The sequence below is a fragment of the Sciurus vulgaris genome (genome assembly GCF_902686455.1).
Source record: "Sciurus vulgaris genome assembly, chromosome: 11".
Classification (NCBI taxonomy): Eukaryota; Metazoa; Chordata; class Mammalia; order Rodentia; family Sciuridae; genus Sciurus; species Sciurus vulgaris.
Genome location: NC_136472.1, coordinates 131,724,473 through 131,738,694, shown reverse-complemented (window position 1 = coordinate 131,738,694; position 14,222 = coordinate 131,724,473). Strand labels below are relative to the sequence as shown.

The 14,222-nt window shown below is 37.9% G+C and overlaps 1 protein-coding gene and 1 long non-coding RNA gene across 2 annotated transcripts in view; one reads left to right on the top strand and one right to left on the bottom strand.

The window, feature by feature from the left end:
* LOC306639391 (uncharacterized protein) overlaps window positions 1–14,222 on the top strand; it is a 77,943-nt gene that overhangs the window by 4,953 nt on the left and 58,768 nt on the right. The window contains exon 4 of the mRNA XM_079102869.1: window positions 6,733–6,831. Coding sequence (XP_078958995.1) covers window positions 6,733–6,831 — 99 coding nt within the window. The remainder of the gene's footprint in view (window positions 1–6,732; window positions 6,832–14,222) is intronic.
* LOC306638308 lies at window positions 10,556–14,077 on the bottom strand. Its single transcript, XR_013757468.1, has 2 exons — window positions 13,962–14,077; window positions 10,556–11,563 (listed from the first exon to the last, which is right to left on the bottom strand). It is a non-coding gene; the product is annotated as an uncharacterized lncRNA (long non-coding RNA).

Below are 14,222 nucleotides of genomic sequence, written 5' to 3'. Positions count from 1 at the left end.
TAGAAATGATGTTATTGAGATAAATTTTGTCCTTTGGCAGGCAAGGAGTTGGCATACGGCATAGAAAGAATCTGAAATGGAAAGGATCTTGTACCCAGCTCTAAAGGGTCTTTTGAAAAAGCTAAAGGGAAGGGGAAATGAGGGAAAAACCAAAGACGTTAGCTAGGTAATTTTGGAGGGGATGAATGAGGAATCTGAAAGAATGCAGTTCAGCTTCTGTCAGGGTAGCTGCCTTAAAACCAAAGGTGAGATGATCATGGAGCACAGATGATTGAAACCAGCATGGACTGGAAGAATCAGTTCAAACAGCAGATATGAATTTCTCCTCCATAGCTAACAGGCCCACACTCATGTGTGTAGCTAGCATATCAGTGGATCAGAGGAGAGTCCTAGAATATTGAAGCTGTTGTTTGAAAGGCAGTGATTATTTCATTATTATGTGGACTTCTTTGACTATTACTACTACTTCAACTACTACTACTACTACTACTACTACCACCCCTAGCGCTAGTACTAATCTACTGCTGCATTGGAAAGAATCCATATCCCTGGGTATGGCAAATGTGTGGTCTCTTGGGGTGCTAAATTCTGATCTCTAGATACACAGTTTTCTACACAGCCAGCCCTTTCTGAAAATATTTGAAATCACTTTTAGCCATGCTCTGGTAGATTCATTTTGAACCAGGATTCGTGATGAAATTCATTTCTTTATTCCTCAAACAGTATCAGTAGACTGATACTGCCTGCATATATACCAAAGCCTTTGACGCAAAATCCTTCTCTGCAATCTGTCCAATATGTGAGGCTTTCAGAACATACTTTGCTTAGGATTGGCTTATCTGAATTCTTTATACTTTATCATGTGTTTTTGTTTGATATTTCTTTTCAGATGTGGAACCTGCATCTGTACACAAGAGTGGAAAAAGATACATGAAATGGCCAAAACCAGAATGTTCACTGAATGAAGATGTGCCACTCTCCCACATGGGTATGAAACAAACAACCGTACATATATTAGCTTTGATTCTGAAAGCATATATCTGATCCACTTAGTTCAGAAAATCCTTTCTGATGAGAAATTATCTATATCTTCCCCTGGATTCTCATCAAACCTTTGGACTTTTAGACCATAAGACAAATGAGGGACGGGTGGCATGCTTACCATAACATGGATGAAACCATTCTGACAGGTCACTCCTCATATGTGCTGCCATGTTATTACTTCAGCTTTGACGTTGAACTTCTCAGGTTCCTTGCTTGCTCCTCTGCATACACCTTACTGAGTTCTCTAGCATTCTGCGTCTTCACATTAGTACTTGTATCCTTGCCTAAGTACTTATGGTCTTCGAAAGGTGTTCTTACCTTTGTAAACTTAACAGCAAGTTTTACTAAAGCAGTAGTGCTGATATCGATTTAGTCTTATTTCAGTCCTGTGGTTGTATTCAACAAAAATCCCCAAACAAAAAAAGAGAAAACCCAAAGCTAATGAAAACTTCATCAATGCTATCTAACATTGTTATCACTCAGGCTGAAATTCATACTCATTCAGTAGGAATATGAGGTGGTATTAATCCTTGCCATTTTTTGTGAGTATATATCTAATTTTCTTGTCAGTTTCTAAGGTCTTACATGCTTCCTGCAAGGTAAATCATTGTCTGCTTTTGTGTTTCATTAAGGAGTGAATGGTGGGTGAAACAGGAAGCATTACAAAGTGACTTGTCTCCAGGGACATAAAGCCTGCCACCAACAGGAAACATAGAGTTCCCCAAAATGGAAACTAGATGGAGGGAATAAGGAAACTGAAATCAGTCAACTTTTGCAGTGCAACATCTTTGTAAACAGCTCTACTAAGACGTCTGAAATGATAGGCAACTTCTCTCTCATGATTTATGTGTTTTCTGCAATGCATTGATAGGATTTGCCCCATCATGACTGTGTATTTGTTTTCATCCAGGTTTCAAAATATTTCTGTAAGTGCCCGAAGAGATGGTGTTTACAAATATCGTATCATAGACATTAGTACAAGTAAGCTTCCCAAATTGGAGTCATTGCATCAGTTACGTGGATTATGTGGCTGATTCCCTTGCCATCCACATTTTGCATGTAGGTCCAGAGGAGCAGTGCTAGAGTCCAGAATCCTGCAACAGGAGGACCTTTTTTTTCTTGAGACCAGAATGTCAAGGCCAGTCTGTGAAACAGGACAGACTCATTCATAAGACAGGGTCCACTCTGCTGTGACACCCAGTGTACTGACTGAATGTGTTGAAATTTGCTATGGTTCATCTTCCACTTTATTTCATGAGTGCCCCAAGCTTTGTGGTCAGCTTGTAGCAGGAAATGATAAAATGTATGATCATGTGTACTCTAATTTATCGCTTGCTTATAAAATGAACATTTGCTGGTGAATACTCCTTCCTGAAATTTTGACCCAGAGCAGTGTACACATAAAACTTGCACACTGCCAGGGAGTGTTGGCTCATCACTCATTGACTTGCTGTTTGTTAACCTCTTCATGGTGATGACAGAATCCAGATCCTTTTGGAGACATGCCCTCCTTTCAGGCATATGTTACCATCTTTGGAATGTGGATTTCCAAGCACCTCAACATTTCTAGGCCTCTTTCACTGTACACTTGTGCCTAATGTGCATCTTTAGCCTTTTCACTGCCTGCACCCTTCTCTGGCAGTTTTCAACAGTCCCTAGATAATCAGACAAAGACTGATTTAAGACTCTTGTCTATGCCATGGTACAGTCTTCCACACTGTGACCTTTTGTGCCTCTTCGTGATACCCTCACTCTTCAAGTCTGCCTTCATTCCTACCTGGAAAAAGGCACCATCCATGAACCTGTCATGGCCTCAGATTCTGACCTCACACTCAATTATGGTTGCCAGTATATAAAGTGTTCACCCACATTTGCTATGAAAGTAGCCCCTGGAAGGCCAGGACCTAGTGGAATAGAGAGGAAAGGGAATAATTTAGAGGAAAAGTGGTTATTCCACAGTAGAAATGAGGATGCATGAGTGAGGTAGCACCAGGGAAGCAAAACCAGTTTATGTCAGGAATAGCAGGCACCATGATTGCTGCTTGCAGAGGTGGATTGAATACCAATAGAGGAAATGAAGACAAAGGAAAGGAAAGGAACATGCAGTTCATTGGTAGAAGTGCAACAGTGACCAGATGTTGCTGCTTTTGTTGTTGATGTTGAATTCCAGAAATGATGTTCAGTGGTGCCTGAAAAGTTATTATTCCATTAAAGACCTAGTAAAGAATGTGAAGTTTCATTTTATTTCATTTACTATCTTCAACTTTTTAGGCACTGCATTTTGATTCATTGTATAACTGAATGGAATTTCATTGTGTATGTGTTTATCTGACCGATTCTTTATCCATTCATCTGTTGAAGGGCGTGTAGTTTTGCTCTGTTTCCCTTGTAATTTTTATATTTTTCTTCAAAATGGCCGTTTTCCTCGAGTGGCTGATCCTTTGCGTCATCCTATGCATTGAATTTGATGATGTGTAGTGCCTCAGGAGTTTTGGATCAGCCTAATTATTCCCTAAATAACTCATTGTCCCGACTTGGTGAAGAGCGGCCCATCTGCATTTGCAGATTCCTGGGAGGCTGAGGCATGCTATTGACAGTTTTTCAGCCAGCCAGGGAATTTGCACACCCCCATCTCCAAACACAGAAGGCTTGAGATTTGAAGTAGTGAAAACAGTTTTTTGGAAGGATCCACCTGGGCCTGTATATAATCTTCAGGGCCCCATGCACAACAATCCAAGAGTTTCAAACACCATAAAGATGCACCTAAAATTAAGCTCAATTGAAAATTGTAAATGTGAAACTAAAATTATAGAAGGATTATCTTTCCCCTTCCTAGTTGGCCAGATTTTTCTCATTCTAAGAGTTTAAAGTAACTTACATACATCTTTATGTTTATAAGCAGAGTCACACTGGGACATGGTACCAGCAGAAAGGCAGGAGCAGCTTGATGACATGGGATAGAGCCAGCAACAGGTGAGTGAAGTGTCCCTTTAAATTTCTTGTCAACTGACCTTCTTTGCTTCCAGAAGGGAAATTAGGCAGTATCCATTTGGAAAGCAGGCATCATAATATACTCTTCTAATCTGAGCAATTTTAAGTGCACCCAAAGTTGGGAATAGCTTCAGAGGTAATGTAAGTTTCACAGTATACTGTGTCTAAGCAAGGTGACGAGATTGAAACTCTCCTACAATGAAGTATCATTCTTGAAGGTAAAATTTTGGCCGTTCGGTGTTTACAAATTTGAAGGTGTATAATGTCAAGTGCAATTCTCAAAACATTTCAGAGAAGATTTATACAGTGTTTGTAGATTTGTCGGGGCACTACAAAATTGATGGAATCGATATCCATGCTACTTGTTTTGGTTATATATATCAGTGTGTTTGTTGAAATTAAAGACATTTCCTAGGTTCCTCATCCTCATGTACTCCAACAGTAGTCAGAAGAACATGAGAGCTCCTACCATGCAGCAGTGCCTAGGGTAGTGAATGTTCCAGGAGATGTTCTTGTTCAGAAGGCACTCATGTTATTTCCAGTTGCAGTGATTTCACCCTGACATATATGGTGATGAGATAAGATCGTTGATGAAATCTTTACTCTCCTCATTATTGACATTTCTGTTACACAGAGTATTTGGGAACAACATCCAGAGGTGGGTGCTTCTGACATATCTGGAGGATCTGATCGAGGAGTAAAGAGTATCATAAGTGGACATGTAGAAGGTAAGAACCACAGATTATGCACACTACCTTGGTGAGACTGTGGCCTTCAAACATGAGCATTACTATATTTCATCTGTTCCAAGGTTGTACTGATGCGAAGGCTAGCAAGGACAAAATAATAGAATGAGTCATACATTATTAGGTTTGTGTCACAGTTTATACAGGTGGTAGTGCGGAAGAAAGTGAATTGTGAGTTGCATTTTGATACATTCGACAACCAAGGTCAAGTTAAAATAAAGGGAGGGAGGAATGGGGATCAAAGAGTTGGGAAGGTGCTGATTCCCAGGAGTTAATGACAGAAGATGGAGCAGTTGTACTAAGCAGCTGGAAGGTCATTCAGGTCACATTTGAGCAGGGGAAAGAGCAGAGCTTTCAAAGTGTTGGAAGCATGTGTGAGTTTCCATGTCTAAATTTGAAAGAGGGATAGAGTACTATATACCAAATCTTCCTGACTGAGTGGCAGTTGGAAAGGAATTGAGAAGAGAAGGGATGATCCCACATTGCTACGTTTATTTACCACAAATGATTGTCCATGTGTACAATCTAGAGACAACAAATATGTTGCTACTACCTGTGAAAACATTTGTAGGGAAAAACATCAGTTATGAAAGTAGAAAACAATTTGAATGATCATGAAGTGTCCCCAAAACCACAGGTAAGTCCAATTCAATTTGGAAAGCTTACAGCTTGTTTTAAAGTTTGATTGGAGGAGGACATCCTAGGGAGTAAACCAGAACTATGTTCAAATTAAGGTAGAGGTCCTGAAAGGTAAGGAAGTTGTTACAGGAATTCTCAAACTGTGATGAATCATGTGATGTGGCCATGTTCACAATCTCATTCTGACTCAACAGGTCTTTGCTTTCATGATTTCTTTATATTTGAAGGTGTTTGCAATGATCTGATTTTGCAGAAACTTTTTTTTTGGTAGCCTGAATAAGAAGGTCCCTTTGGTGTATTTTGAATAATAGTAGTGGATCCCACACATCAGAATACAAAGCAGCTGACATGCCAGCATAAGGATTACTATAATTCTGAGCATGTCTCTTGAGTAATGTGAAGAGTGCAAAAGACAGATTTAGAAATGACATTTTTGAGATAAATTTTGTCCTTTGGTAGGCAAGGAGTTGGCATACGGCGTAAAAAGAATCTGAAATGAAAAGGATCTTGTACCTAGCTCTAAAGGGTCTTTTGAAAAAGCTAAAGGGAAGGGGAAATGAGGGGAAAACCAAAGACATTAGCTAGGTAATTGTGGAGGGGATAAGTGAGGAATCTGAAAGAATGCAGTTCAGCTTCTGTCAGGGTAGGTGCCTTAAAACCAAAGTTGAGATGATCATGGAGCACAGGTGATTGAAACCAGCATGGACTGGAAGAATCAGTTCAACCAGCAGGTACGAATTTCTCCTCCATAGCTAACAGGCCCACACTCATAGGTGTGGCAAGCATATCAGTGGATCAGATGTGAGGCCTAGCATTTTGAAGCTTTTGTTGTTTGAAAGGCAGTGATTATTTCATTATTATGTGGGCTTCTTTGACTATTACTACTACTTGAACTACTACTACTACTACTATTACTACTACTACCATCCCTACCAATAGTACTAATCTACTGCTGCATTGGAAAGAATCCATATCCCTGGGTATGGCAAATGTGCGGTCTCTTGGGGTGCTAAATTCTGATCTCTAGATACATAGTTTTCTGCACAGCCAGCCCTTTCTGAAAATATTTGAAATCACTTTTAGCTATGTTCTGGTAGATTCATTTTGAACCAGGATTCGTGATGAAATTCATTTCTTTATTCCTCAAACATGTAGACTGATACTGACTGCGTATACACCAAAGCCTTTGATGCAAAATCCTTCTCTGCAATCTGTCCAATATGTGAGGCTTTCAGAACTCACTTTGCTTAGGTTTGGCTTATCTGAATTCTTTATTCTTTATCATGTGCTTTTTTTTGATTTTTCTTTTCAGATGTGGAACCTGCATCTGTGCACAAAGGTGGAAAAAGATACATGGAATGGCCGAAAATAGAGTATTTAGTCAAAGAAGATGTGCCACTGTCCCACATGGGTATGAAACAAACAACCGTACATATATTAGCTTTGATTCTGAAAGCATATATCTGATCCAGTTAGTTCAGAACATCCTTTCTGATGAGAAATAATCTCTATCTTCCCCTGGATTCTCATCAAACCTTTGGACTTTTAGACCATGAGACAAAAGAGGGACGGATTGCATGCTTACCATAACATGGACGAAACCATTCTGACAGGTCACTCCTCATATGTGCTGCCATGTTATTACTTCAGCTTTGACGTTGAACTTCTCAGGTTCCTTGCTTGCTCCTCTGCATACACCTTACTGAGTTCTCTAGCATTCTGCGTCTTCACATTGGTACTTGTACGTTTGCCTAAGTACTTATGGTCATCACAAAGGTGTTCTTACCTTTGTAAACTTAACAGCAAGTTTTAGTAAAGCGGTAATGCTGATATCCATTTAGTCTATATCAGTCCTGTGGTTGTATTCAACAGAAATCCCCAAACAAAAAAAAGAGAAAACCTAAAGCTAATGAAAACTTTATCAATGCTATCTAACTTTCTTATCACTCAGGCTGAAATTCATACTCATTCAGTAGGAATTAATCCTTGCCATTTTTTGTGAGTATATATCTAATTTTCTTGTCAATTTCTAATGACTTACATGCTTCCTGCAATATACTCAGAGCTCAGAGCTCAGAGCAGAGAGTACAGAGCCCAGAGACCAGAGACCAGAGCAGAATACAGAGACAGAACACAGAGCCCAGAACCCAAGGCACAGAGCCTATTCCAGATCACAGATCACAGAGCTTAGAGGACACAGCCAGAGCACAGAGATCAGAGCACAGAGCCAGAGCCCAGACTCCCAAATGTAGAATGTAGAGTGTAGAGCACAGAGCCCAGAGAACAGAGCACAAAGCCAGAGCAAAGAGCAGAGATCACAGAGCCCAGAGCGCAAAGCCAGAGCAAAGAGCAAAGATCACAGAGCCCAGAGCACAAAGCCAGAGCCAGATCCCAAAGCATGGATGCACAGTACAGAGAACACAGAGACTAGAACACAGAGTACAGAGCACAGAGATCAGAGCACAGAGCACAGAATCTGAGCCCACAGCAGAGAGTAGAGTCAGAGCATGGTGCACAGAGCAGAAAGCTCAGAGACAAGAGCACAGAGACCCTAACCCAGAGCTCAGAACACAGAGAACAGAGCACAGTGACTAGCAAAGAGCATAGAACCCAGAGCCCAGACCCAGAATGCAGAGATAGAACACAGAGCTCAGATCCAGAGCCCAGAGCAAAGACCACAGAGCACACAGCCAGAGTCAGTGCCAGAGCCCAGAATGCAGAATGCAGAGCACAGAGTACAGAGCCAGAGCACAGAACAGAGCCCAGAGTCCAGAGAACAGAGTGCAGAGCACCAAGCAAAGACCAAAGAGACTGAGCACATTGCACAGAGTACAGAAAAAAGCACAAAGTACAGAGAGAGCACAAAACCAGAGCACCGAGCTCAGAATAGAGATGGAGCCCAGATGACAGATCCCAGTGCACAGACCACAGCACAAAGCACAGAAAACAGAGTACAGGGCCCAGAGAACAGAGCACAGATTGCCGAGCCCAGAGCACAGAGCACAGTGCACCTAGCCCAGAGACAGAACACACAGACAGCACACAGAGCACAGAATGCAGAGCACAGAGATGGAGCCCAGACACAGAGCCCAGAGCCCAGTGCCCCAAGCACAGAGTCCAGAACTCAGAACACAGAATGCAGAGCACAAAGCACAGAGACAAGAGCACAGTGACCCTAGCCCAGATCTCAGAGAACAGAGCCCAGATCCAGATGACAGAGACAGAACACAGAGCCTGCAGCCCAGAACTCAGAACAGAGAGCACAGAGCCCAGAGCCCAGACCCAGAATACAGAGATAGATCAGAGCCACAGCAAAGACCACAGAGCACACAGCCAGAGCCAGAACCAGAGCCCAGAGTGCAGAATGAAGAGAACAGATTAGAGCCAGAGCCCATAACACAGAGCCCAGAGAACAGAGTGCACAGAGGCACAGAGCAAAGAGCACAGAGACTGAGCACACTGCATAGAGTACAGAGAGAGAGCCTAGAGTCAGAGCATGGAGCACAGAGCCAGGGCCCAAATCACATCAACATCTATCTTCAATTATAGACAGTGATATTCATTTTGAAATCTAATTTAAATGCAGAATTAAAGGAAAGTTCAAATTATCACTTCGGTTTTATTTATTTCACACAGTTAACAAGAATCTCTTAAAAATGAGATCCCCAGTGAGATGTTCAGCGATTTTTAGAAATTAAAATGTGTTTGTTTTCTCAATACAGATATTGTGACCTTTCCTTAACTTTCACAACTCAAAACAGCTCACTATTTCACCAAAGTCAAAACAGGATGATAAGAAATCAATCTGAAATCCAAAAGGGAAGCATAATGTAACTAATCTCAGCCAGTTGACTTCAATGCTTTGACATGCAGGCTCACAGTTTGAGGTAGGGTTTACTAGATTTTCTTTTAATAAAACTTTTGTTGGGTGCCCAATTTTATGTATTCCAAGGCTGACTTGGGGCAGAACTTGTACACAGAAGACCATATGAAATTTGGCTCTGCTGTTTCTCCATCAGGAGTCTGCTAGTATAACCCTCTCATAGGGTTTTTGATTCTTTGAGAATTGCACAATTAGTATTTCATTTTTTTCCCTGAATAACATGCATTTATAAAAAACAAAAAAACAACCACCCATCCTCACACTGTTTCTGCTGTACATAAATCCTGCCACTCTCATTAGTCTGGAAATAGGAATTCACTGCCAAATTAATGAATATAGATGAGGACAACTATCTTTGTGCTAGAAGTTTATATCCTTTTCATAATAGTAATTGAGTTTTGAAGAAAAGTATGAGCAAGTTATCATGGACAGATGCAATGAACTAGATTGAATAAATTGTGGTGTTGCTGCAATTCATCACATTTGTCCCAATTTATGATAATAACAAGTAGATCCTTTTGAATAGTTGAGAGGTCAACAGCTATTTTGGACAGTTATTTTCTCATTTAAGTCAAATTGACATGAATATAATTAAAATTACCAACTAGAAATATATAAAATTTTAGTGAAGGAAATCTATTATAAAACACAGCATCTGCATTTCAGTTCAGTGGGAAATCTGTAAAGAAATTTTAAGTGAAAGTGGGTATAAGCCTTTATATGTATCTGTTATATCATGATTTTGAAATATGGCAACAGGAATTCATGGAGATGGTGTATATTCCAGTAGTTGAGCACATGCTTACCATGTGCAAATCTTTGGATTCAATTACCAGCACCAAAAATAGATATTGCTGAGAATATATTACTAAGGTCAGCACATATGGCTACTAAAAATCTGTAATTCAACCTCTTAAAACTTCACAATTCTATACTCAAAATGAAGCATCTATTAGGTCCAAGGTTTTTGATATTTTTCCTTATTAAATTTTAAAATCAGTTCTATGTAGCACTAAGTTTCTGTGTTTAATTGGCATGTAACTGTACACATTTATGAGGCAGAGTGTTACTTTTGAAATATGTACATGATGTATAAGAATCAGAGCAGAAAAATTGGAAGGCTTCTTACTTCAAACACAGATCATTTATTTGTGTTAGAAATTGGGTCTATGTTGTATTGAGGGGAAACCAGGTTATGTTTCTGTGTTGAGACAGAAAACATTTATATGAATTTTTATTTTCATCTACATGCATTTAACCATAACCAAATATCACTGAGTATTCCTTCAAAGATACTTGAAACAGCTTACTTGCTTGACACTTTTTTGTTTTTATTTTCACATTGACATTTTTCCTTAAAGTGATTATTTTCATTGAATAATTACATATCTCTACTTTTAGCAAGAGCTTTTGTCTTTCAATCTGAGCTTGAAATCATTTTATAATTTCATGAAATTCATTTTGGAAATTAATCACTGCATTGTTTTGATTTTCATCTCTTATGAAGGTCATGCAATTGCTGCTGAAGCAGTGTAATTTTACTTTGGATTTTAGATAATCTCTCATTTCTATAAGATTTCTGCTCTCTGGTGTATTCACTCATTTCCCTTTGTTCATTTTGACACTTGTGTTCCATCCCCTTCATTTGGCACTTTGTTTTAGGAGTCTTTTTTCTTGTTCTGAAATCAAAGTCCTTACTCTGAGGGTATCTCTTTTCTGATCAATCTCATTTTCGAGGTCACTGTTTATTTCAGACTTCAAATCTTGTTGGGAAGGAATATCACTACTATCTTTTAAGTTAATACATCAAAATTCTTCTTTTTCTGTGAAGTAAAGCCCCTATTTCTTGCTCTTGGAAAGCAAGTTCTAGATATGTTTTTGGTGTTTGACTTTCAACACAATGATATGGGGCAGCAGCCAGTGAGGCAGGGTATGATTTGACTTCTGTTTCCATTTTTTTCTGCATTTTTTTCTCACTCTCCAGTGTAAAATTCTGCATTGGATTTTCCACTTTTGGAATATCAAGCTGTTCATTATGCTGGAATGTTATTTTTGTAAGTGTTTCCTCATTCAGTTTGTGTATCCTTTGAGGGTCATTGCTCTTTTCTCTTAAAGTTCCAGTAGTATCAAGGTATTTCCTTTTCTGGTTCTGATATTTTATTTTAATATTTATTTCTCTTTCCAGTCTCATCATGGAGCTGTTCTTCATCCCATTATATTCATGCCATAGCTTGTTCTCTGTCATATCACTAGTAGAAACCTAATAAAATCAAGGATACATTTAGCTACCAAATAACAAAATAACATAACAAAATTTCCTGTGAAATTAGACAACAACCTGTATATTTATACAATGAAAGTGTTGCAATAAATAGGTATCCCACTGGAGAAATATTGGGTTTAAACTTCAGAGCATATAAAAGTATTCATTCCCAAGAGTTCAAAAAGTTAATTCAAGAAAATGGATCTATAAGAGTAAAAGGAAGTTACAATTTAAAGGATCTCAAAATTGAAAAAAGTTCTAAAGCACATTAGATACAAGTCATAAAATAAGTGATTACTAAGTTTGGATGTAAAAGAAAAGTTTGTTCACTGACATCTTATGCATATGACCAGTCCATAGTAAGAGCCTTAGCTCTACATGTACTTGGTCACACAGAATTTTCTTAAGTTTCTTTCCCTGAAAATATTCTATGCATATTCTGTTTTAAAATTTTGTAGTTATGAGAATTGCACACATTAATATGTGATAAAACTAGGAAGAACACTAAGCATATCCATGTTCATCAATGAGCACAATTCTGGGAAGTAGGGTGAGGCAAAAAATATAGGCAAGTTGTGAGATTGTCTCTAGGTCTTCCACCTCTGCTTCTAGTGCTCACCCACCAAATCAGTTATTTCTATCCTGTGAATGTGTAAACATCAGAGAAGGCTTGTGCTGCAAAATACTAATGGTAAATAAGGTAAAATATATAAAGCTCTACTGCAAAAAATTCCTGTTTCTGCTCATTATAATCTATTTCTTCTTAGTGAAGTTTGAAATGTAAGTGTGAAATATGAAAATAAACTGACCAACTTATTAGGAACAAGTACCAGTAGATTACATTTTATGGTGCATCATGATTTCCAAAAGTGTTCTGTATATAAAACAGGAGATTGCTTGTTGCAAAGGGTTTCTTTTCCTCAAAAGTAAGAAAATGATATTCAAATCCAGGGTCTGTGCTGGCCACAATGTTTCTTGTTACTTAACAATGGGAATAATAAGCACACCACTACATTAACACATCAAGGAAGTGATTTCACCTCCTCAAACTAGAAGATCTGTTTTAGAACCAAGGGTTTTGAAATCCTTGAAAAATCATCAATTATGAAATATATTAAATGTCTTTTCTCTGAATGAGGCCACTGTGAAAGCCACGACTGGACTTCTGCAGATAAATGGAGTTGAATTAAAAACATTAGTTAATCCAATGGGACAAAAATGCCACCCGCACTCCCCAAATATGCAACTTACGATTATAATTCATATATGGGTTTTAAATACTCTATAATTCTCCATGATACAAATAGTTAATTTTTAAACACACACACACACACACACACACACACACACACATTTGGGAATGACAGAGGAAAATAATTCAGAAATCATTTCAGTTTTTGCGACGTCTATAGGTTTCTGTTTGCAAAGATGATTTTCTGGTTTCCCATCCTGTAAATTCTGGCAATCTGTTCTCAAGGACTTGTTCTGATGAAATCTAGAGATTCTTTTTAGAAGGTTTTGGCCTCATCCCAACGTGGATAGAAAGTCAAGAACTTTAATTAAGAATGATATGTTCAAAATAAATAACCATTGAAAACAAGTAGATTATTAAAACACATAAATCTTTATTATACATTAATTACTCAAATTCCAACTGCATAAATGACAGGAAAACAAATTCTCAAGTAGTAAAAATGTTTCATAAATACAGGCAGAGATGAAATTGTGAAAAAGAAGTTTTAAAAAAAATTTATTTGTTCTAATCTGCCATGCCTGACAGTAGAATACCTTTATACGTTTTGATAGATCATACATAAATAGAATATAAACCCTAATTTTTTTCTGATTACATTCTAGGATCAAATCAGTCATGCAGTTATATATGTACATGAGGTAATAATTAAATATTTAACTAGTTTCAAATCTATTTACTCTGTATCTTCACATAAAAAGCCTCAAATTGATATTTATGTCAGTGATTAAACCTAACATTTTCATTCAGGAAACAAATGCTGAACATCTACTAGATACCAAAATGTGTAATAATTAATTTTGCCACAAATGTCATCACTTAATTATAGGGTGAGATAACATTTTGTTTTAAACCTAAATAATAATCTCACACCCACATTCCAAGGCTGTGGGAAAAATGCACTGTATATACAGTGGAGATACTGGAAGTTCATAATGCCTGGCACTGTGGGAGATGTCTGAATTTTGTGGAAGTACACACATGGAGATTTCATGCTGGTGAATTTGCCAGACAGCATATTTCTCAGATCATATCTCCATCATGAAGTGAAACATGGCTGCATAGAGTATGTTAAATAAATATTATAAATAAGTTCATTGAAATAAAATAAAAAATTCAAAACTTTACTGAAAGCTCATTTACCTGATTAAACTTATTTCTTGTAGTACTTAATTCTGCATCAGATTTTGTAACAGATATTTCAAGTTTCTTTTTCACTTCTTTATTATATTCATTTTCTTTTAATTGGTCCTTATTTTCTTCAAATAACAATCTTTTCTTTTTCTAAGGCCCATCTATAACAAAATGTTTATCTTTAAATTTTCTTTTCCAGATAAAAGTAACTTTATTCAACTTTTATGTTTATTTTATGGTAGCACTTTTGACTTACCTTGTTGAGCAGTA